At 35.6% G+C, this 22,377-nt stretch overlaps 1 protein-coding gene across 1 annotated transcript; it reads left to right on the forward strand.

Moving 5' to 3' along the window:
- Positions 1-16,759: 16,759 nt before the first annotated feature.
- LOC113318037 (serine/threonine-protein phosphatase PP1-like) lies at positions 16,760-19,403 on the forward strand. The gene is made up of 4 exons (XM_026566159.1): positions 16,760-17,242; positions 17,977-18,536; positions 18,617-18,820; positions 18,945-19,403. Exons 1-4 carry the CDS (start codon positions 17,050-17,052, stop codon positions 18,963-18,965), a joined length of 978 nt encoding a protein of 325 aa, XP_026421944.1. The 5' UTR covers positions 16,760-17,049; the 3' UTR covers positions 18,966-19,403.
- The last annotated feature ends 2,974 nt before the right edge of the window (positions 19,404-22,377 follow it).

Below are 22,377 nucleotides of genomic sequence, written 5' to 3' on the forward strand. Positions count from 1 at the left end.
TTACAAAATTCTGGCTTGTGCTTTACTTTATTTCCGTATTATAATTGTCTTTATTATAATTAAAGTATTTTCACTTGTACGTTTGATCACCTTTGATAAGATAGTTTTCAATCTTTATAAGATTGAAAATATTATGCAAGGTATGTATGTATAGGTTGATCCAAAAATATATATGGTATACTCGGTACCCTCGTATTTTCAAAAGGCACTTTTTGAAACAGATAAATTTACGACAAAAGAAGCAACAACTAACATTAGTAAATCAAAGAAATCAGATTAAGAGATACGAAACAAACCCGGAGAAAAGTTCAACGAGAGTAAAACCACACGAGTTTACATCAACAATTAGTTCTAAAAGGATAAATCTTCTTCTTATTTCTTTCATTTTACTCTTAAGTACTCAAATCTTGTGATTTATAAGCAAAATTTTTGAGAAAGTTTCTCATAATATCCATGGCATGTTATTCAATCTTTTATCTGAAAACTTGATGCAAAATGAACTCCGATTTTATATCTACAACCGGAAAATCTTGATTTGCAAACCAATTTAATTTATTTCGAAAACGTTAAGCATGATTTTTTTTTCCTAATTTGGGGATTCATACATTAATATTACTTCGCTCTCACATGTTTGTTTAGTTGATTTCATATTGCAATGAAACGATGAATGAATGCAATTTTTGTCCATCAAACATTGTTGATAGTGAAACAAGGAGTCACTTGACCTCGTGGGGAGTCTTCATGAAGAAATAATGGTTGTAATTGACCAACCTCTATCATTTTGACTCATAGAAAAACCTAGTTCTTGAGATATTAAGCTCGTGAAATTCATTGTCATCTCGCTAGTTTTTATAAACACATATGAAACTTCTGTTTATATTACAACATATTCATCTTCTAACATTTCAACACTAGTTATAACATTGATGGACAGTGTTTCACATTCAAAGATGAAAACAACAGATAACTTATTTTGAGAAAGAGAATTTTTGTTACTTGATCACGGTTGGTGGTGAAACGACCCATACAGTTGAAAAAGACGCCTTGACTAAATTAAATAATCACCACTTATCTTCCCAACTCGAAGAAGTATCCCTATTTGTACTTGGAGAGTTTTCAAATTGAAAAAGTGGGGGTACAACAACCACACCCAATATTTCACTTAGCAATCTGTATGGACAAACTCCAATATACTTTCTAGAGAATCAACTAGACAGTCAGACTCAATCTAAATAAAAATTATATCAAAGAGTTTATATCTCAATCTCTCGATTTGATATATACTCAAGCAAATAGAAATCTGCGAGTCTTTATCAAATACTAGAGAGATAACTTGGATGGTACCAAAGACCAATATCCAAGTGTCAATCAATTTAAATCAACTACCAAAAGGTCGGATATTCTAATTGATTGAACAACGCACAACCTGTGATATTTCAATTATATAACAAAATATAAGGCGGAAAAGAAATAACACAGACACCAGAATTTTGTTAACGAGGAAACCGCAAATGCATAAAAACCCCGGGACCTAGTCCAGATTAAACACACACTGTATTAAGCCGTTACAGACACTAACAAAAATCGAATAAAGAATAGACATATCTGTGGGAGATACATTTGTTTATAACCCCGGGACCTAATCAATCTCACACTGATTCAAGGTACAGTTGCGCTCCTTACGTCTCTGATCCCAGCAGGATTCTGCGCACTTGATTCCCTTAGCTGATCTCACCCAAAACTAAGAATTTCTACGACCCAAAGTCGAAGACTTATAAACAAATCTATCTCCCACAGATATGTCTATTCTTTATTCGATTTTTGTTCCCTCTTTTGATTCAAATATCAACGTTAAGCATGATTATTTTTTTTCCTAATTTGGGGATTCATACATTAATATTACTTCGCTCTCACATGTTTGTTCAGTTGATTTCATATTGCAATGAAACGATGAATGAATGCAATTTCTGTCCATCAAAAATTGTTGATAGTGAAACAAGGAGTCACTTGACCTCGTGGGGAGTCTTCATGAAGAAATAATGGTTGTAATTGACCAACCTCTATCATTTTGACTCATAGAAAAACCTAGTTCTTGAGATATTAAGCTCGTGAAATTCATTGTCATCTCGCTAGTTTTTATAAACGCATATGAAACTTCTGTTTATATTACAACATATTCATCTTCTAACATTTCAACACTAGTTATAACATTGATGGACAGTGTTTCACATTCAAAGATGAAAACAACAGATAACTTATTTTGAGAAAGAGAATTTTTGTTACTTGATCACGGTTGGTGATGAAACGACCCATACAGTTGAAAAAGCCGCCTTGACTAAATTAAATAATCACCACTTATCTTCCCAACTCGAAGAAGTATCCCTATTTGTACTTGGAGAGTTTTCAAATTGAAAAAGTGGGGGTACAACAACCACACCCAATATTTCACTTAGCAATCTGTATGGACAAACTCCAATATACTTTCTAGAGAATCAACTAGACAGTCAGACTCAATCTAAATAAAAATTATATCAAAGAGTTTATATCTCAATCTCTCGATTTGATATATACTCAAGCAAATAGAAATCTGCGAGTCTTTATCAAATACTAGAGAGATAACTTGGATGGTACCAAAGACCAATATCCAAGTGTCAATCAATTTAAATCAACTACCAAAAGGTCGGATATTCTAATTGATTGAACAACGCACAACCTGTGATATTTCAATTATATAACAAAATATAAGGCGGAAAAGAAATAACACAGACACCAGAATTTTGTTAACGAGGAAACCGCAAATGCATAAAAACCCCGGGACCTAGTCCAGATTAAACACACACTGTATTAAGCCGTTACAGACACTAGCCTACTCCAAAATAACTTCGGTCTAGACTGTATTTGAACCCAATCAATCTCACACTGATCCAAGGTACAGTTATGCTCCTACGTCTCTGATCCAAGCAGGATACTACGTACTTGATTCTCTTAGCTGATCTCACCCACAACCAAGAGTTGCTACGACCCAAAGTCGAAGACTTTAATAAACAGTATCACACAAAAAGGTCTACGGTAATAGATAAATCCGTCTCCCACGAATATACCTACGAGTTTTGTTCCGTATTTTGATAAATCAAGGTGAACAGGAACCAATTGATAAACCGGACTTATATTCCCGAAGAACAACCTAGTATTATCATTCACCTCACAATAATCCTAATCGACTCAGCGAAAAAAGATATTGTGGAATCACAAACGATGAGACGAAGTGTTTGTGATTTCTTTTATATCTTGCCTATCGGAGATATCAATCTCAAGCCAATTATTACAATTGTACTCGTACGATAGAAACAACAAGATCATATTACACAACTACGAGAAAGTAGTATCGGTCTGGCTTCAGAATCCCAATGAAGTCTTTAAGTCGTTAACCTGGTTTAGAAGAAGAAACCAAAAGTTAAAGGAGAACCGACTCTAGCTTAGCACAACTAGTATCACACAGAAGGTGTGGGGATTAGGTTTCCCAGTTGCTAGAGTTCTCCCCTATATAGTCCTTCAAATCAGGGTTTGCAATCAATGTTAGCTTGGTAACAAAGCATTCAATATTCACCGTTAGATGAACACCTGGTTAGATTCAAGCTAATATATTTCAACCGTTAGATCGAAAACTAGCTTGTTACACACAAATGAAATGCACGTTTCTAGGCTTGTGTAACCGTACCCAAACTTGTACATTTGTTGGTTCAACAATAGTTAACCAAATGGTTAGCCATATGATCACTTTCATATCAACCATATTCTTCTTCACCATAACTAGTTCAAGTGACTCAAATGAACTAGTTGGAGAGTTGTTCAATTGCAAGGAAATCTTATGTAACTAGGCAATACATAATCGAAGCAAAAACAATTTGATTCACTTGAATCGGTTCATGAACTATATAGCCATGGTTTGCATTTGCATTCCTTAGTTTATATAAGAATAAGTTCACAAACATTGTTTTTAGATATAACCTACTCAAGTTCGCGGACTTAAGTTCCCGGACAGAGTTCACAAACTCCAGCAGAAATTCTCGGGCCGAGAAGCTGAGTTCGCGGACTTGGCTCACGCCACCATGCCGGTTCTCTTGACCAACAAAGTTCGCAAACTTCGGTTCAAGGAATAAGGACTTATACATATATGTGTTTCCACAACAATGCTTATATCCTCCAATGGTTATATAATCTACACTCTCATTTCAATCATTGGAACATTCTTAGAGGACGTTGATATTATATAGTTGTTATTCACAAACTATTTTTCGTCAAAGTAAGCAATTTCCAAAGTGATTGAAGCTTGTCATGACTTTCGTCACTAGGTAAAGATGAACTTGGTTAAAGCGAAAGCCTACCAACACATATTTCGAGAAATAGATAGGCGAGATAAACTCGGCTCGGAATAGCAAATGTGTATAATCTAAGTCTATATAGCAAAACGATTGTCTCAAGATAGGAGATAAATAGACTTTTGAGTGATAAATAAGTTCAAGTCTCCACATACCTTTTAGTCGATGAAGATCCACCGGTTCCTTGAGTAGTCCTTCGTCTTGTATTGTGATTGCCATGGAGTTCTTGAGCTCAACTACACTTTCTAACCTAGTCCGAGACCTTAGATATAGTAGACTAGAAATCAAGACTTATAGTTTTGATCACTATCATTGAAAAACATGCGCAATACATGCGATTTCGACCGAGCAATGCTCTAACAATCTCCCCCTTTGTCAATTTTAGTGACAAAACTATCAATACATATGGAAATCTTCGTATGTATAAATTAATTAACTTTTGTAGCTCCTATTCTATACGCCTAATCTTCAACATTACTTGAAATCTTCGTCACTTCCAAGTACTCCAATGATCCCAAAGGTTGTAAGTTCAGCATCATCGTTGTTAAAAATCCATAGCTATAACAACAAGAAAACAAGAGTTCTCAATCATGGTTATATAGTGTCATAGTATCATTACACATCGTCAAAGTTCAATTGTATCACAACTTCAACAACAATACTATGGTGATATGTATCACTCCCCCTTAGTCAATACTCCATCTCACATGGAAACCACTCCCCCTTACATAATGATTCGAAAACCATATGTATTTTTAGTGTGAACTACATATTAATTCTCCCCCTTTTTGTCAATAAAATTGGCAAAGGTACAAGAACGGGATCCTAGTAAAATTTCCGAAAGAGACATTTCTTGACCAAAAGAAAGCAAAAATATACCATCTTATTTAGATGCAATCATAAAGACGAAGCTAAATGCATTTATCAAGGAGTTTATAAAGATACAAGATAACCCCTATGATATTCCACAACCGCACTCCCCACAAAGATTTGGCATTTAAGCGCAAGTTCAAAAAGAACTCTCCCCCATAAAATGTCATTCCCGAAGGAACAACAAGAGCGACCTTAATTTCGAAAGAAAAGAAAGATTTTTTTGGACATAACAAATCACATACAAGTATGAATTTGAATCCAAAAATATTCAATTAAACTAACCACAAGAGAACCCATGATTAGTTTAATCGACAAATGCTCAACATAAGTGAACTTATGAAGACTTAAAAACATACAATTAGATTAATCACAAGAGAACCCATAATTAATCTAATCGAAATACACAACCAAACTAATCACAAAAGTAATCAATTCAATTGGTCATGCTCGACATAAGAAAACTTACGGAGCAACAACTAAATAACCAAACAAGATGATTAATTTAGTTGAATATGCTCGACATAAAGTACCTCACGGAACAACAACATAGCTAATCATAAAAATAATCAACTTGGTCGTTCAATGCTCAACATAAGACACTTTACGGAGCCTCACAGTAATACATAAAAAATGGATCAGGGAAGATCAATACTGCAGAATACACAAGGATTCATTCTATTTTCCATCACTATTCACATAACGACATTCAATAGACATAATCCTTGCAAACAAAAGATTTTAACCTATCTTCCATCAATAATTGACATAATAGGCTTAACTTTTGTATTTGTCAAAAGTCTATTCATTCTTTTATCAATACATGCATATCGACATACGAAAGACTTTACTTTTGACAAGGTATGGGACAATCACAGTTCACGGACGTAAACACACGTATCCCATAACAAATTTGCAATATATAAAACCATAAAGATTAATACTGCAAAAATCATCTTCCAAACAAGTTTATAATTTAAACCAATAAATCTAAAAACATGAAGATGAAAACGTTGGACATAGCTATGTGAAAACACAATAATGGCTATTCCAAACTCTAGTTATTCTTCTAACAAAAACAAGAAAATGGAAGATTTACTAGGCAATAAGACCTTTGTAGAATTCTTTATCGTCCCCGAACTCCTTGTCGTCAACATCCATTGGGACATAAGGTTCATTAAGGTAGGAGTTTATATCAATAAACCTTCTCGGCTGATGTTGTCGAACCAGGACCTTCTGAAACTCATGAGTCTTATACACAAAAGCCTTTATTTGTTGAATCTCCTTTCACATCTCCTTCAACTCTTCAAGAACACCAGAAAACTTCTGAGAGTTTGAAGGAACGGCTCTTGGCTTCCTCACATTCCTTATTTTTCTTTTCAAGGTAGGAGGTAACGGAGATTTCTTGATGGCTTAACAATCATATTAACATGTTTTCCATCAGAAGACATCATGCTTGGAGTATCCATACGAATGAGTTTGTGAGAGGAAGTCACAAATTGAACTCAACAAGTAGTCTTGAGATAAAAAAGAGGTTTTGAGGAAGGAAAAAGAATGTAGGGTTTCGAAACCTTTAAACAGGTTCGTACATGTCCAACTCACAACCTTATAAAGAGTAGAATTGTCGATAATAACCCTCATTTGTTGATAGACAGGGAAGAACAAAAACTAAGAAAAGAAGAAAGGAAACTTTTCTTAAAGCCTGAGAAGTACAAAATCATTGTCTCTTTTGATCAGGCACATGAGACAAGATTTTCAAAAAAACACAGTCAAGTTGCGTTGTGGTGAACAACAATTTGTCCACCATTTTCCTCTTGAGAGGAATCCACAAACCTCTGTCTATCAAAACGATTCGACCATACTCTCTTCTCTAATAGTCTTGGTTTATCCTTGGAAACTAACTTCTTAGATGAAGATAAGATCCTACATGCCTCAGCGGTCTTCTGAGCAAGTTTAAGCTTATTTGCTAGTTGATTTGCTCTTCGTTGAAGTTTGTTGACGTGCCTCAATTGGTGTTTGTACTTGTAACACCTTGAAAGTTCATGACCCATTAGAGAACAATACGAGCACGTCAAACTAGGATAAAAGTCATGCTTCTGAGATGTGCACGCAGCTAGACACATGGTGGAACCTGAAACATTACAAACAGAGTTTCCAAGAAATGGGTCAATTTTTTCTTCCAAATTAATTGGGTTTTCTTCTGAAAGAATATTGATATTGATGTACGTATTGCTACAGTTATCAAAATCAATATTTTAACCAAGAAGTGCAACACTTGATTTCTCGTCTTCATTGGAATCATAGTTGTCAGACATTTCATCAAGAGTTGCAACAAGACCTTTATTCCCGATGTATTTTCTACGATTTGGGCACTCGTTTGCAAAATGACCAAATCCCTTACACTTAAAGCACTGAGGCATATCCTCATCATCAGTTTCATCTGTTTCCCTGTTTTTAGGAGGAATACGATTATGGGGTTTAACTGATATTTTAGGCTTACCTCTGGAGAACTGTTTACTTATCTTCAACAGAAGATCCCTAAAGTGTCTTGTGATCATCGAGACTGACTTGTCAAGATCTTCATCTGATGAATCTGTCTCATAGTGATCATCTTCAGAGATATACACTTTTTTTACTCTTATCAAGTAATTTAGTGTCCTTTTGTTAACGAGGAAACTGCAAATGCAGAAAAACCCCGGGACCTAGTCCAGATTGAACACACATTGGACTGTAGTTGAACCCCAATCAATCTCACACTGATCCAAGGTACTGTTATGCTCCTACGTCTCTGATCCCAGCAGAATACTACATACTTGATTCCCTTAGCTGATCTCACCCACAACCAAGAGTTGCTACGACCCAAGTCGAAGACTTTAATAAACAAATCTGTATCACACAGAAAAGTCTACGGTAATAGATAAATCCGTCTCCCACGAATATACCTACGAGTTTTCTTCCGTATTTTGATAAATCAAGGTGAACATGAACCAATTGATAAAACGGACTTATATTCCCGAAGAACAGCCTAGTATTATCAATCACCTCATAATAATCCTAATCGACGCAGCGAAAAAAGATATTGTGGAATCACAAACGATGAGACGAAGTGTTTGTGATTTCTTTTATATCTTGCCTATCGGAGATATCAATCTCAAGCCAATTATTACAATTGTACTCGTACGATAGAAACAGCAAGATCAGATCACACAACTACGAGAAAGTAGTATCGGTCTGGCTTCACAATCCCAATGAAGTCTTTAAGTCGTTAACCTGGTTTAGAAGAAGAAACCAAAGGTTAAAGGAGAATCGACTCTAGATTAGCACAACTAGTATCACACATAAGGTGTGGGGATTAGGTTTCCCAGTAGCTAGAGTTCTCCCTTATATAGTCTTTCAAATCATGGTTTGCAATCAATGTTAGCTTGGTAACAAAGCATTCAATATTCATCGTTAGATGAAAACCTGATTAGATTCAAGCTACCGTTAGATCGAAAACTAGCTTGTTACACACAAATGAAATGCACGTTTCTAGGCTTGTGTAACCGTACCCAAAACTTGTACATTTGTTGGATCAACAATAGTTAACCAAATTGTTAGCCATATGATCACTTTCATATCAACCATATTCTTCTTCACCATAACTAGTTCAAGTGACTCAAATGAACTAGTTAGCGAGTTGTTCAATTGCAAGGAAATCTTATGTAACTACACAAGACACAATCATAGCAAAAACGATTTGATTCACTTGAATCGGTTCATGAACTATATAGCCACGGTTTGCATTTGCATTCCTTAGTTTATATACGAATAAGTTCACGAACATCATTTTTAGATATAACCTACTCAAGTTCGTGGACTGGGTTCGTGGACTGGAGTTCCCGGACGGAGTTCACAAACTCCAGCAGAAATTCTCGGGTCGAGAACTTCTGCCAGTTCGCGGACTTGGCTCACGCCACCATGCCGGTTCTCTTGATCAACAAAGTTCGCAAACTTGGGTTCAAGGAATAAATACTTATACATATATGTGTTTCCACAACAATGCTTATATCCTCCAATAGTTATATAATCTAAACTCTCATTTCAATCATTGGAACATTCTTAGAGGACGTTGATATTCTATAGTTGTTATTCACAAACTATTTTTCGTCAAAGTAAGCAATTTCCAAAGTGATTGAAACTTGTCATGACTTTCGTCACTAGGTAAAGATGAACTTGGTTAAAGTGAAAGCTTACCAACACATATTTCGAGAAATAGATACGCGAGATAAACTCGGCTCGAAATAGCAAATGTGTATAATCTAAGTCTATATAGCAAAACGACTTTTGTCTCAAGATAGGAGATAAATAGACTTTTGAGTGATAGATAAGTTCAAGTCTCCATATACCTTTTAGTCGATGAAGATCCACCGGTTCCTTGAGTAGTCCTTCGTCTTGTATGATGATTGTCATGGAGTTCTTGAGCTCAACTAAAATTTATATCCTAGTCCGAGACCTTAGCTCTAGTAGACTAGAAATCAAGACTTATAGTATTGATCACTAACATTGACAAACATGCTTGACATAGCAACGCATGCGAGTTCGACCGAGCAATGCTCTAACACAAATGACTTCTGGAGAGTTTCCAAATCTATTGTTAGTCCATTGAGAATTTTGGAGAGTCTCTTAATGTCTCTTGTTATTGGTTAGAGATTTTTTTTAAAGTTATTTAAATTCTCTGGAACTCCATGTTATTGGATTAGGATTCCGTAAGAGTCACTCCAACACCCCTGTTGTTCGAAGGAGAATTAAAAGTCATTGCTTTGTAATTTTCAGAGATTTGGAGAGATTTTTGTATGAAAATATGCATGCTATAAATCTCTCCTCAAGAGGTGATATTCAAGGAGACTTGGAAATTCGAGGAATATTTGTTTTTGAGAGTATGATTAATTTTTTTCTCTTTTTTTGTTTGAGATGATGACCAAGGGACGAGCCATTTACGCAATAATACAGCCGACCTCATCTGAATATATTGGAGATCTCCTCTCTCTTTTTCATTTCCCTCGTGTATACCTACTAAGCTTTCTCTTTGCCACTTCGAAGGACATTTCCTCAGATGAAACAACGAAAAGATGCTAACTAGTGATGGGATAGCGTAACAAATAGAAAAATGTGGGATAACTGAATACTTAGGCTAAGACAACAGTGAGATTTATTTTGACAAAATATTTTACTAGGTTTTCATGGTGCTTTTATTAACATTATGACGTGCATAATAAAAAAATCGGTACATGTTTTAAATTTTTAGTTAGAGATTATACATTTTTTATCTCTATAAATCACAAAAACTCTTTACAAATTTCGTTTTTTTGTCTCTCTACAAGTCAAAAAGACTCTCCAAAATACTTTTTTTTGCTCAATAATAATGAATTTTATTAATAACAAAATTGGTTACAAAAAACTCCATGTTGGAGAAAAACTTAACAAGATACAAAAATTATCCCAATATTTAGGCTTCAAAAAACAACAAACTTTATTTTATCTAACTAAAACTTTAGTAAGGCTGGTCTTCAACTTCAATATTATGTAAAAAGGATGGCCTACCAGTAAACAACATTACTTCACCCCTTGCCAATTACACTCATTTTTTTGCCAATGTATCTGCAGAGAAGTTTATTTCTCTGAAACTATGTATAAACCTCCATGAATTTACTCTGGCACAGATACTATTCCACCTAGTAATGGCGAACCAAGGGACCTTAGATGTTGTAAAAGCTATTTTGGATGCTTGAGAATCTGTAAATATGATGTTGCAGAAATCATTCCCCACTTCCCATTCACCTGCACATAGTATAGCCATGACTTCTGCATAAAATTTTGTAGCAACACCTAATCCTCCTGTTACAGCAACTACTGTTCCTCCACTATTATTCCTGCCAATGAAACCATATCCAGAACTGGCAGGATTTCCTCTTGAAGCTCCATCACAACACAGAAGTAGTTGACTTGGATCTGGAAGAGTAAAAAATATTTCCTGAATTCTTATAGTTTTTGATCTTCTACATCTCAGTCCAAATGCCTTTAGTACTTGTAGATCATAAGAAGAGTTCCACATTAAAGCTTTCATCCCAACATCACATTCTTCAGTAAGTTTCAAAATTCTAGTCTTTAGCCTATCTCCATTAAAGCATGCATTTTCATATAAACATTCATTTCTCAAAAACCAGATCTCTTTCAGAGTAATGAAAGCAGCATTCCTCCATATTTCCTTCACAGCTGGACTCCTGGTTTTTGGAAAGGAGAAAATATTTTCAAAAGATCTAGGATTTAGAAAACAGAACATATCACCTAACCATTTCCAAATAATTTCACTGTAATTGCAGTTCCATAAGATGTGGTTTAATGATTCCTCAGCATTTTTGCAGAATGAACACCTTGAAGCTATACAGAACTTTTTCTTCCTCGTATTCTCATCAGATGGGACAATGTTTCTTATCAATTTCCACACATTTCTTGAGATGCTTGGATGTACTGAATTATTCCACACCTGCTTTGTCCAGTGTAGTTTAGGATATTTTTTCCTTATACATTCCACTGCATAGGCTATTGTGAACACACCGGTTATTGTTCCACACCAAATCCTTCTATCACCATTTTTATCCACAGTAGGTAATTCATTGATATCAATCATCTCCAGGATTTCTGTTGGTATTACCCATTCTCCCTCCAACAGTAAGTCAGCCACTTTCATGTTTGGGAACTGATTTAGGTACTCATTTTTTGCATATAAGCTTATAAGAGAATCTTCCTTAATCCGTTTATCTTTCCATATCGAAATTTTTGAACCATATCCCACCAGGAATCTAGAGTGTTTATGCACCTCCTCTGCAACCCATTTAAGACCAGGCCATATAAAAGATTTTTTATAATATGCAATCCATTCTCCCTTCTTATTTTGAAACTTGGCTTGAAAGTATTTTGCCATTTCATCCTCACCATTGAGAATTTTCCAGTATAACTTCACGAGCATTGCTTTATTTATTTGCTCTAATCTTCCCTTCCCCAAACCTCCCTCATCTACTGGAGTACATACATAATCCCATTTAAGAGTAATCAGCTTTCTTGTTGATGGATCACCAGTCCATAAGAAGTTTCTGATGATTTTCTCACACTCCTTTACTACTTTATAAGTCAATTTGTATACTGCCATCGTGTATATAGTAATACCGCATAAAACAAACTTTACTAGAATTAATCTTTACTGAAATGAGAGAAGATCACCTTTCCAACCTGCTAGTTTCTCTTGCAATATTTCAACTATATACCACACATGATGAGTTCTGACTATCCATGGTTCTAATATGATCTCCAAATACATATCAGGAAAATCAGACAAAGGCATGTTGCATTCTGTTGCAATTATATTCTTCCTCTTCTCAGAAGTACCTCCAATGAAGATCTTGCTTTTTTCCAAACCGATAATTGTCCAGATGCTTGCTGATACTCTGTCAGAATTTTCAACAACTTTCTATCATTTCTTCTATCTGCATTACAAAATATGAAAATGTCATCTGCAAAAAAGATGTGAGAAGGTTGAACTCCGTTTCTGTTAATCATAGGAATTAATTGCTTCTCTTGAACCATTCTTTTTAAAGTTCTACTCAATAAGTCTTCTGCTATAACAAACAAAAGAGGTGACAAGGGGTCTCTTTGTCTTAATCCTCTACCAACTTGAAAGTACCCAACAGGCTCACCATTCAATAAAATTGAATTTTTTGCAGACTTAAGAAGTGTGTGTATCCAATCAGTAAACTTTTCTGAAAAATCAAAGCATTTCATTACTTGGAGTAGAAAATTCCAGCTTAAAGAGTCATATGCTTGAGAAATGTCAATCTTCAAACCCATATTTCCCACTCTGCTTTTAATCTCCATATCATTTACCATTTCAGATGCCATTACTATCTTCTCTTGGATGGTTCCGCCTTTAATAAAAGCACCCCGCTGAGAAGAGACAATTTTCTGGATTATTTGAGTCAACCTTGAAGTAATAATCTTAGTGAATATTTTGAAACTAAAGTTCATCAGACCAGTTGGTCTAAATTGGTTGGCTCTTTTTGCTTTTGGTAGAAGAAGAAGTAAGAAATTTGAGTTTAGCCCATTTGGGATGAAACCCATACTCCAAAAAAAACTTATTGCCTTTGTCAAATCCTCTCCAATAATTTCCCAGGCCATTTTATAGAACCATCTATCAAAACCATCAGGTCCTGGTGAGCTGTCAGGATCCAACTCATATATTGTTGTTTTATTCTCCTCCTCAGTGGGAATTCTCTCTAGAGTTTGATTATCATCTTCAGTCACCATATTGGGAATGTCTTAAAATATATTTTGAGAAAATGTGACCTCCTGGAATTTAAATTTGTCTTCAAAATGCTGAATTAAGATATTAGCCAACTCACCTTGATCTGATACTATACTCCCATCAGCTTTCTCCAACTCCACTATGGTATTCTGAGCTTGTCTGATCTTTAGATTTACATGAAAATATCTTGAATTTTATGCACCTTCCTTCAACCATTTCACTCTAGATTTTTGTTGAAGTATTTGTTTTTGTTGTTCCACCAAAAGATCTTGTTTCCCTATAGCTGTCACTAGATTATTCAATAAGGTTAAATCCTGGGGATTTTTATCAGATAAGACTGAGGCCTCCATTACATCTTCCTCTGCTTGTTTTAGGTTATCAGTTACATTCCTAAAAGTAGACCAGTTCCACAGCTGTATATATTTTTTAAGTCTTTTTATTTTACTCATAAAGACAAAACCAGGGTTTCCTCTGATATTTGTAATCCAAGAATCTTTTATTACCTGCTTGAAATTAGGATGAGAATTCCATATTTTTAAAGCTTTGAAAGGGACATTTTTAGGTTTTGGAATGTCAGCACTAGCTCCATACAATTCTCCATGATCAGAAACACCTCTCACGCCCACTTTGTATCCCCAATTTGAATATAAATCCAACCACTTATCATTATAGACAGCTTTGTCTAGATTACAGACTATCCTTCTTCTTCCAGACCTGTTGTTGAACCATGAAAACTCCAAACCAATTTTTGGAGCATGAATTAGACCACATACATTTAAGCAACTTGTGAATTCCAGCATTGAAATCCTTAATGGTTTTAAACCATTCACTTTTTCATCCAAACTAGTAATTGTATTAAAGTCTCCAAGAACCAACCAAGGTTTATTCCTCATACTTAAATCAATTGTTTCCTCCCAAAGGTCTCTTCTATTTACTGTTAAAGAAGCATCATGTACACCTGTTACTAAAACATCACCCACTGCCACTGTAATAGCTTGTCTTGTACTTGAAACTAATGTTGGAGGTTTTAAAGAAGCACTCCACAATACCCCAAATGTTCCCTTTAACATTCTCACAAGAATTATGTATTGCCTCATAATGCATACCTGACAATTTTAGTTTTTTTTTTTATAAACTCAGAAGAATATTGCACTTTAGGCTCTGCTAGAAAAAGTAAAGAAGGACAACAAAAATTAACTAAACTTTTTAGTTTGTGTTTGGCCTTTTGTCTCCTAAGGCCTCTGACATTCCAAAAGATCACTTTCATTGAAGATATTAAGGTTGAGAAGGATTCCCTCCTCTTGAACTCCCAATTGACACTAAATTTCCTGTTTTTTTCTTTGTAGTGAGTATACTCACATGCTTAATAGGCTTCTGTTTAGGTTGAGAAGGAACTTCTTTCTCTGGTCCTCCTTTCTCCACTGAAAGGATTACATTTACTACTTCATTTACTGATGGAGCACTAGAGACTACTGTTAAAAAAGAATCCACTGACAAGGCAGGGGATTCAATAGGAGAATTTAATATATCATCTGTAAGCTCTTGTAAAATATGAAATTGGCCAGAACTGACCTGTTTATCTTCTGAAGTAATAATGTGTAAAGTAGAAGCCCTCTCAGTTTCATGCTCCAATATTTGAGTCTTTTCTTCATCAGTAAGACAAATATCAAACCCTGCCCTCTTATTCTTAGTATTCACTCTTCTCCATACCTTTTGACCTTCCTTAGGATTTGGATTGTCAGGTTGTTGCACATTTTTTTTTTTTTTTTTTTTTGATCTACACTCAGCAACATAATGACCCATTGCTGAACATTGGTTACAAAATTTTGGTATCTTTGGAATTTGCACTGATTGTTCAAAACCTCCATATTTAGTCTCCACCTGAACCTTACTTGGTATAGCCTTTGTTAAGTCTATTTCCACTAATATTCTAGCATAATAACCAATTTCTCTGTTAAGAGTTGTTTCATCGAACTTTAATTGGTCTTCCTATTGATCGACCAATATGCATAAGAATACTTTCTTTCCAATACTCAATACTCGGGCCAAGGAATTGCGCCCAAACAAAGGTTGTAGTAGACTTTTGGTTGTCAGGATTGAAATTCGGTTCTCATGCTCTGAGTTTTAGCGTCTGATTTTCAACAGGCCAGTACCCTTCCCATATATATTGTTTATCTTCAGCATTATCAAGTTTAATTATGAAAAAACCTTTGCATAAAGGAATGAATCGAATTGTACCTTTGATTTACCACTGGGTTTTCAATACAGCAACTGCCGATTAAAGTTTAAGCTTTACTAAATCCAATCTACCGATCAAACTATACCTCCATTCTTCCAAACATTCATCAATGAGATCATCAGGTATGAAACAAACATGTTTATCATCCATTGTATGAATTCTCTGAAATCGAAGGATTATATCCAATTTTTTTTGAAACTGAGCTAAAATTAAAATCTGTTGTCGACTGATTTTCCAACATAGATTTGAAAGTTGAATACTAAGAAGGCTTTAATGTCTCACCACCAATCATCAGATCTTCAAAAAACACCTGGATTTAATGAAGAAATCGTTGTAATCGAAGAAAATTTCTTTGAAGTTAATGCCCGATTCAATCGCCTGAGTCAGACCGATTCGCAGAGCTAAAAGTCAATGAGTGCGTTCGTTTCAAGTTTTTGGTAACGTCATACTCTAAAACGCTCTCTGAGAATTATTAGAAATCTACACACTCTGAGAGAGTATCCGGGAATCACTTAAATAAAAATTCTATGAAAGTTTATAAATATCTCATTTGACTACTCTTGTAAGTTTGATATGTAAAATCAAATACCGACATGACAGTACACCATGAAGATGACGAGGGTAGTTTTCCACGTGTGTACTGTTGCCGAGTCAGTAACCAAAAAACAGATGGAAGACGATAAAACTTGCTAAAATTGAATTTTCCGGGGGATTTTCTAAGGTAAGCAATCTTTACCGGGGGACGCAAAATGCCCTTACAAAGGAAGAACTGGAAGTCAAATAAATGAACCGTTTCATGTTACTATTTAACGGCGAGATTGACAGATCATCAATCCACCTTGGACAAATTCCCAAGTACAGAAAATAAAATCTGTGTTGTAGCAACAGAAAAATAAAAGTCAGAGAAAGCAAACATTTGGTAGGAATAAGATTACGCCTACAACAAAACAAAACAATCCAACCAACATATACACATATCTCCTTATCATTCCCTTAACAAAGCAAATCTTTTATAGGTACAAGTTGTGTTGCATTGACGCGTCCTTTTGAAGATTTCAACTTCTTTTTTCTCTTCTGAGAGAGAACATATCTGGGCTAGGCATTTCTTCAAACAGAGAAGGTATTGAAAACGAATCAGAATTTCTAATTGATTGGGGTGATTAGGTGATCATTTGTGCTTCTGGGGGTTGCTTAATTATATTTTTGGTGGTGGTGGTGGAGGAAAGATGATGACAATGGAAGGGATGATGGATATAGGGGTATTGGATGATATAATAAGAAGGTTATTGGACGGGAAAGGAGGAGGTAAACAGGTTCAATTATCTGAAGGTGAAATTAGACAACTTTGTGTCAACGCTAGACATGTTTTCCTGAATCAACCTAATCTTCTAAAACTCCACGCCCCTATCAAGATCTGTGGTTAGTTCTCTCTCCTTTTCCCTCTTTTACTCTTTAGGAATCAAAATTTTGAGTATGGGTTGTTTTGAATTTGTTTAGATGTTAAAGGAGGTAATTTATGTTTGATTAGGTTGTTGTTTATGAAGAATTGATTAGGTTTGAAGAATTTTTGATGGATGTTTTGATCATCTTTATTTCACGATTAGCTTTATTGTACTTTTTGTGGATCAATTTTCAAATATGGGTTTTTGTAGATTATGCACAAGTGTATATTTGCATTGAGAAGCATATGTTTATGTTATGATTTAATTGTTGTTTTTCTTCCTTTTCGGCTTGAAATCGGTGCTAATTGAGTTTTGCGTAGAGATGAGCTGTTCGGAATACTATTGCATATGGTTGTCTAATGTTCGGTGGCCGTAGAGAGAATTCTTTAAACCATATTAATATGAATAGTGTTATTCCTTTTTGCACTTATGTCCTATGGATTGGTATGTATGAGCTATCTTTGTGAATTAGAGAGAAACCATTCCTACTTTATCTTCCACATAAAAATTTATTATATTCCTTAGATTTCAACACTTCCCGGATGAACTTTAGAACCAGGGTAGTAAATGCATTTTAACATGCTGTTTGTATGACATCCTGGTCTTCTTTCTGAAAATGTGTGAAACTCGGTCCTTTTTTTTGCTGCATCCATTTTTTCTTATTTTACAGGGAATATTATTTCTAAGTTCTAACCTTAGTTGCTCTTACAGGTGATATACATGGGCAATACCAAGACCTTTTAAGGATGTTTGAATTTGGTGGTTTCCCTCCTTCTGCAAGCTACCTCTTTCTTGGAGACTACGTTGATCGTGGTAAACAAAGCTTAGAAACCATCTGCTTACTGTTGGCCTACAAAGTTAGGTATCCCGACAAGCTATTTCTTTTAAGAGGAAACCATGAAGATGCAAAAATAAATAGGATTTATGGTTTCTACGACGAGTGCAAAAGGAGGTTTAATGTTCGGTTGTGGAAGATCTTTACTGACTGCTTTAATTGCTTGCCCGTGGCTGCTGTCATTGATGAAAAGATCTTCTGCATGCATGGGGGTCTTTCTCCAGACTTGGAAAATCTAAAACAAATAAATGATATCAAAAGACCAACTGAGATCCCTGATGCTGGTCTCCTATGTGATCTGTTGTGGGCTGATCCTGACCCTGCAGTTGAAGGATGGCAAGACAGTGATCGAGGTGTGTCCTGTACCTTTGGACCTGACAGGGTTAAGGAGTTCTTATCTAAGAATGAACTAGACCTAATATGCCGGGGTCATCAGGTAAGCTGAGTTTTTGTCTTCCTTGGTTTGTAAGTCTTGGATTGCTTGGTAGAGTTCTAATAGATATTGTTAATTGTCAGGTGGTCGAGGATGGATATGAATTCTTTGCCAAAAGGAGATTAGTTACAATATTTTCGGCTCCAAACTATGGTGGGGAATTTGATAATGCAGGTGCTTTGATGAGTGTTGATGAAGCTCTAATGTGTTCTTTCGAGATATTGAAACCAATGGAACATGATCCTCCTGCAGGCAGTTCTAGTTCTTCAGGGTTGACGCTTAAGAAGGTATTGTACTATTGTTGTTCCCCTTTCCAAGAATCTTATATATTTTGGGCAGTGTAGTAGGAACAAAATCCGTGCTGCATTATACAAGTTATTTACTAATTCCTGTTGTATTTTGATGGATCAGTTACCGAAAGGTTCAAAATGAAAGTCTGATCAAGCATGACAACTAACGACAGTTTCTGAAGATTTGGTGAAGTTCATGAGAAGTTAGCTTATTTTGTTGGGACTGGGGATTATTTATTTGTCAAATGATTCTTGTTTAGAGAAGCCTTGTGAATCCAATCAACAGTGATGAACAAAACATGCAGGAAAAAAGAAGAAAGTGAATCGTGTCAATTATTGATAGCAATTCAGAGTATTATACGCCGTGTGTATAGATTAAAAATTGCACGATGTCCTCTGTACAGACGGAGAGAGTCTTCTTTGTTTGGTTGCTTTCACAGAAAAATGAACACCTAATTGTTTGATATCTACTCTTTTAGTTTTGGTAACATTTCTTGGGAAAGCTATTCACGTTTGATTTGCAGCCAAGAATTCGAGGGAAGCGTGGTTCACAAATCTCATAACCTTTTTATTTTCTTTCGATCTCCGGCTTCTTGTTTTTTCTTATTTGGCCAAGTAGGGATGAATATTGTTTTTTATACTGGGTTGGCCTGCCTTTTACAGGTCTAATTTTAGTGCAACAAGGGCTGCACAACGGGTAGGGTGGGTAGGATATGGCCTATACCCGCCACCCTACCCGTTTACTGGCGGTTAAGAAAAAATTTAGCCGCCACCCTACCCGCCATTAAACGGGTAAGATCCTACCCAACCCATTTTCTGGCGGGTCGGGTAGGGTAGGGTGGCGGGTATAACCGTTTACTACCACCAGCACAATTCTTCTTCCATGTAGTTTCAAGCACCATCTATATCACCTGCAATACAAAATTTCAGCTCCTTTTGTAACCACCATCTTCTGCTGCTTCTTTACAGTGCCCATTTCAGATCCATCTAAGATGCTTCCATAATTCCTTACCTGTAACCAATGGCAGAAACCACTTCAAGCACCAACATTACCATTGCAGCAGCTCAAGCCTGCTTCTGCCATCTCAACAGAGCCTCAACCACAAGTATAAACATGTCTAACAATGGACATGCGAAACACAGCAATGATGGTCCATGGTACTGCTAAACCACAGAGAAGCACCAGAATAACTTGTATATCTAGTAATCACTTGATTAAGCGTAGAAATAGATGTTGTGCTAGTAGACCAACGATGAATTTAGAAACAAAAGCATAACCATAAAAAATGTACAAACAAAAGTATTCTCAAGAAAAGAGTTGTATTCTTTTTGAAATAGACGATGAATCCCAGCCCAATTCCATGTTCTTCACGTGACCTTGTTCTTCATATAACAGTATCATCACCAAAAGCTCTTCATATTGACCTTCTTCTTCAATCATCATCTACGATGATGGAATAAGTACTAAGATCACCAAATAAATCTGCATACAAGTTATCTCTTGTTAGATTCAGTCATAATAGTGAATGATTTGATTCAAAGTTCAGTCATAATACCAACATCAAGTAATATCACAACAAGTTCTGTATCTGTTAGAAGAGAGATATCACAACATCCTACTATGGAATATAATATCACAACAAGTTCAGACTTTTGGTTCAGTCACAATATCAAGTAATATCACAACATAATTCAGTCATAATACCAACATCAAGTAATAATACCAACATCCTACTATGGAATACAATATGGGTAAAGAAAAATTGTATTCCATAGTTCTATCACAATATCTCCAAAATGCAATATGGGTAAATAAAGAAGAGAGAGGGAAGAGGAGCACTCAGGTTTCAGACTTTTGGTTGGTTCACTATTTCAACATGCAATCGCAACAGTGGACAGTCTCATTAGAAAAGGAGTGGCAATTACAGATGAGAATGGACCATCTTATGGGTAAAAAAAAAACAGTGGACAGTCTCAAACTGGTTTCTGTTCATTTCATTTAAGGAACTCATATGCTTCAATTTTTTTCTTTTGAAGGAACTCATCACTTGTTGGTCTGACATCCTTATGCTTATGCTCGTCTCTTTAGATTCTAAGCTTTAGATTCAGGAATATACATATGGTTATACTATATTGTAAGAAACTGAAAACAGCAGAGACTTGATAAATGTAGGAGAATCAATGTAGGAAAGTTGTATACCTGACTCTAAGACGTCATCCTCCTTCTCTTCAGCTCCAAATATAGATGGATCCATATCAATCGGTGTCCTTTACCAGTTTTGTAGGAGAATCAATGCTTCCACAGTTCGGGGTTTTAAAGAACTTCGGAAATGACCAAGTATTCGCTTTCCAGTACTGAAAGCAGATTCACTTGCAACTGAAGAGACGGGAATAGAAAGTATATCTCTTGCTATAAGTGATAGAATATCAAATCTTGCAGCATTGCTTTTCCACCAAGTGAGTATATAAAACTTCGAACCATTTTTGTTGTCTTTTGTTGGTGAGTAAATCTGTTCCGATAAGTATCTTTCCACCTCTGATTTGTCAACATCCTCCGTTATAGATAACTGGGTTTTACGTTCTTCTCTATGGGCCTTATGTCTTCTCTTTCTATGTGACGTAGAACTAGAACTACAACTCTCTTGACTAGGACTACCACCAGTATCACCTACGGACTCCGACGAGGCTAACACACTTCCTACACCTATATATTCTGCCTTATAAGCTGTGAATAATTCATTAAAATCCTTTTTCACTTCATCTAACCAATTGTTTACCAATCTTTGTTTCATCCAAGGAATATCATGTACAATCAGGTCTTCTAGTATTACTTGCAGTCCACGTTCTTTTTCTCTTGGGTCAAGAAGCACAGCAATAAACAATAAAGGATTCATGTTCTTATGCTCACCCCAATACTTGTTGTATTTAAGTAACATCTTCTCACCCATATGGCTTAAGTGAGGATCATGATGAGCATTTTGCCATTCTTTTAACTCTCCACGTACATCACAAATTTCCCCCAAAAATGTATGCGAAGTGACATACGTAGAACCAGAAAACTCAACAGTGGCTTCAAAAAATACCTGTAGAAACAGTTTTAATTGTTATAGAAACTTCATATACAGATCATATTAACTCGTAAGCAAAGACCAAAACATCTAGACACCTCAATAGTGGCTTCAAAAATGTTTACAGATGGCTAAATATTATGAACTAAGAAATATAAAAACTAGTAATTTGACAGAAACATATTATAGACTGAACTAGCAATATCCTTGAAAGAAGGTTCTAGAGGCCAAGTTTTCTCCACCCAAACACCATTGACAGTCAATATTTTGGGTCCTCCATCACTTCCGGTACCAATACGGGCTTGATCTAAAGAAGCAATCAGTTGAGAACTAACTGAAGTAAGATGATCAAGGCTATCACACTTGAGGAATGCCAGCAACTGTTTTAAGGGTGCACCTTTTGATCCAGAAGTTAATAAACCAAGAGCGACATAAATTGAAAATGGAGAAAATGCAAAATTTTGATCTTTGGCTTCATTTTGCCAA

The sequence above is a fragment of the Papaver somniferum genome, chromosome 10, assembly GCF_003573695.1.
Source record: "Papaver somniferum cultivar HN1 chromosome 10, ASM357369v1, whole genome shotgun sequence".
Taxonomy (NCBI): Eukaryota; Viridiplantae; Streptophyta; class Magnoliopsida; order Ranunculales; family Papaveraceae; genus Papaver; species Papaver somniferum.

Bases quoted from the DNA above. Each gene is read 5' to 3' on its own strand.
- LOC113318037 (XM_026566159.1), top strand. From the start codon at position 17,050: ATGATGACAATGGAAGGGATGATGGATATAGGGGTATTGGATGATATA. The intron at 17,243-17,976 runs GTTAGTTCTCTC...TTGCTCTTACAG, and splicing joins CGCCCCTATCAAGATCTGTG to GTGATATACATGGGCAATAC. The intron at 18,537-18,616 runs GTAAGCTGAGTT...GTTAATTGTCAG, and splicing joins TAATATGCCGGGGTCATCAG to GTGGTCGAGGATGGATATGA.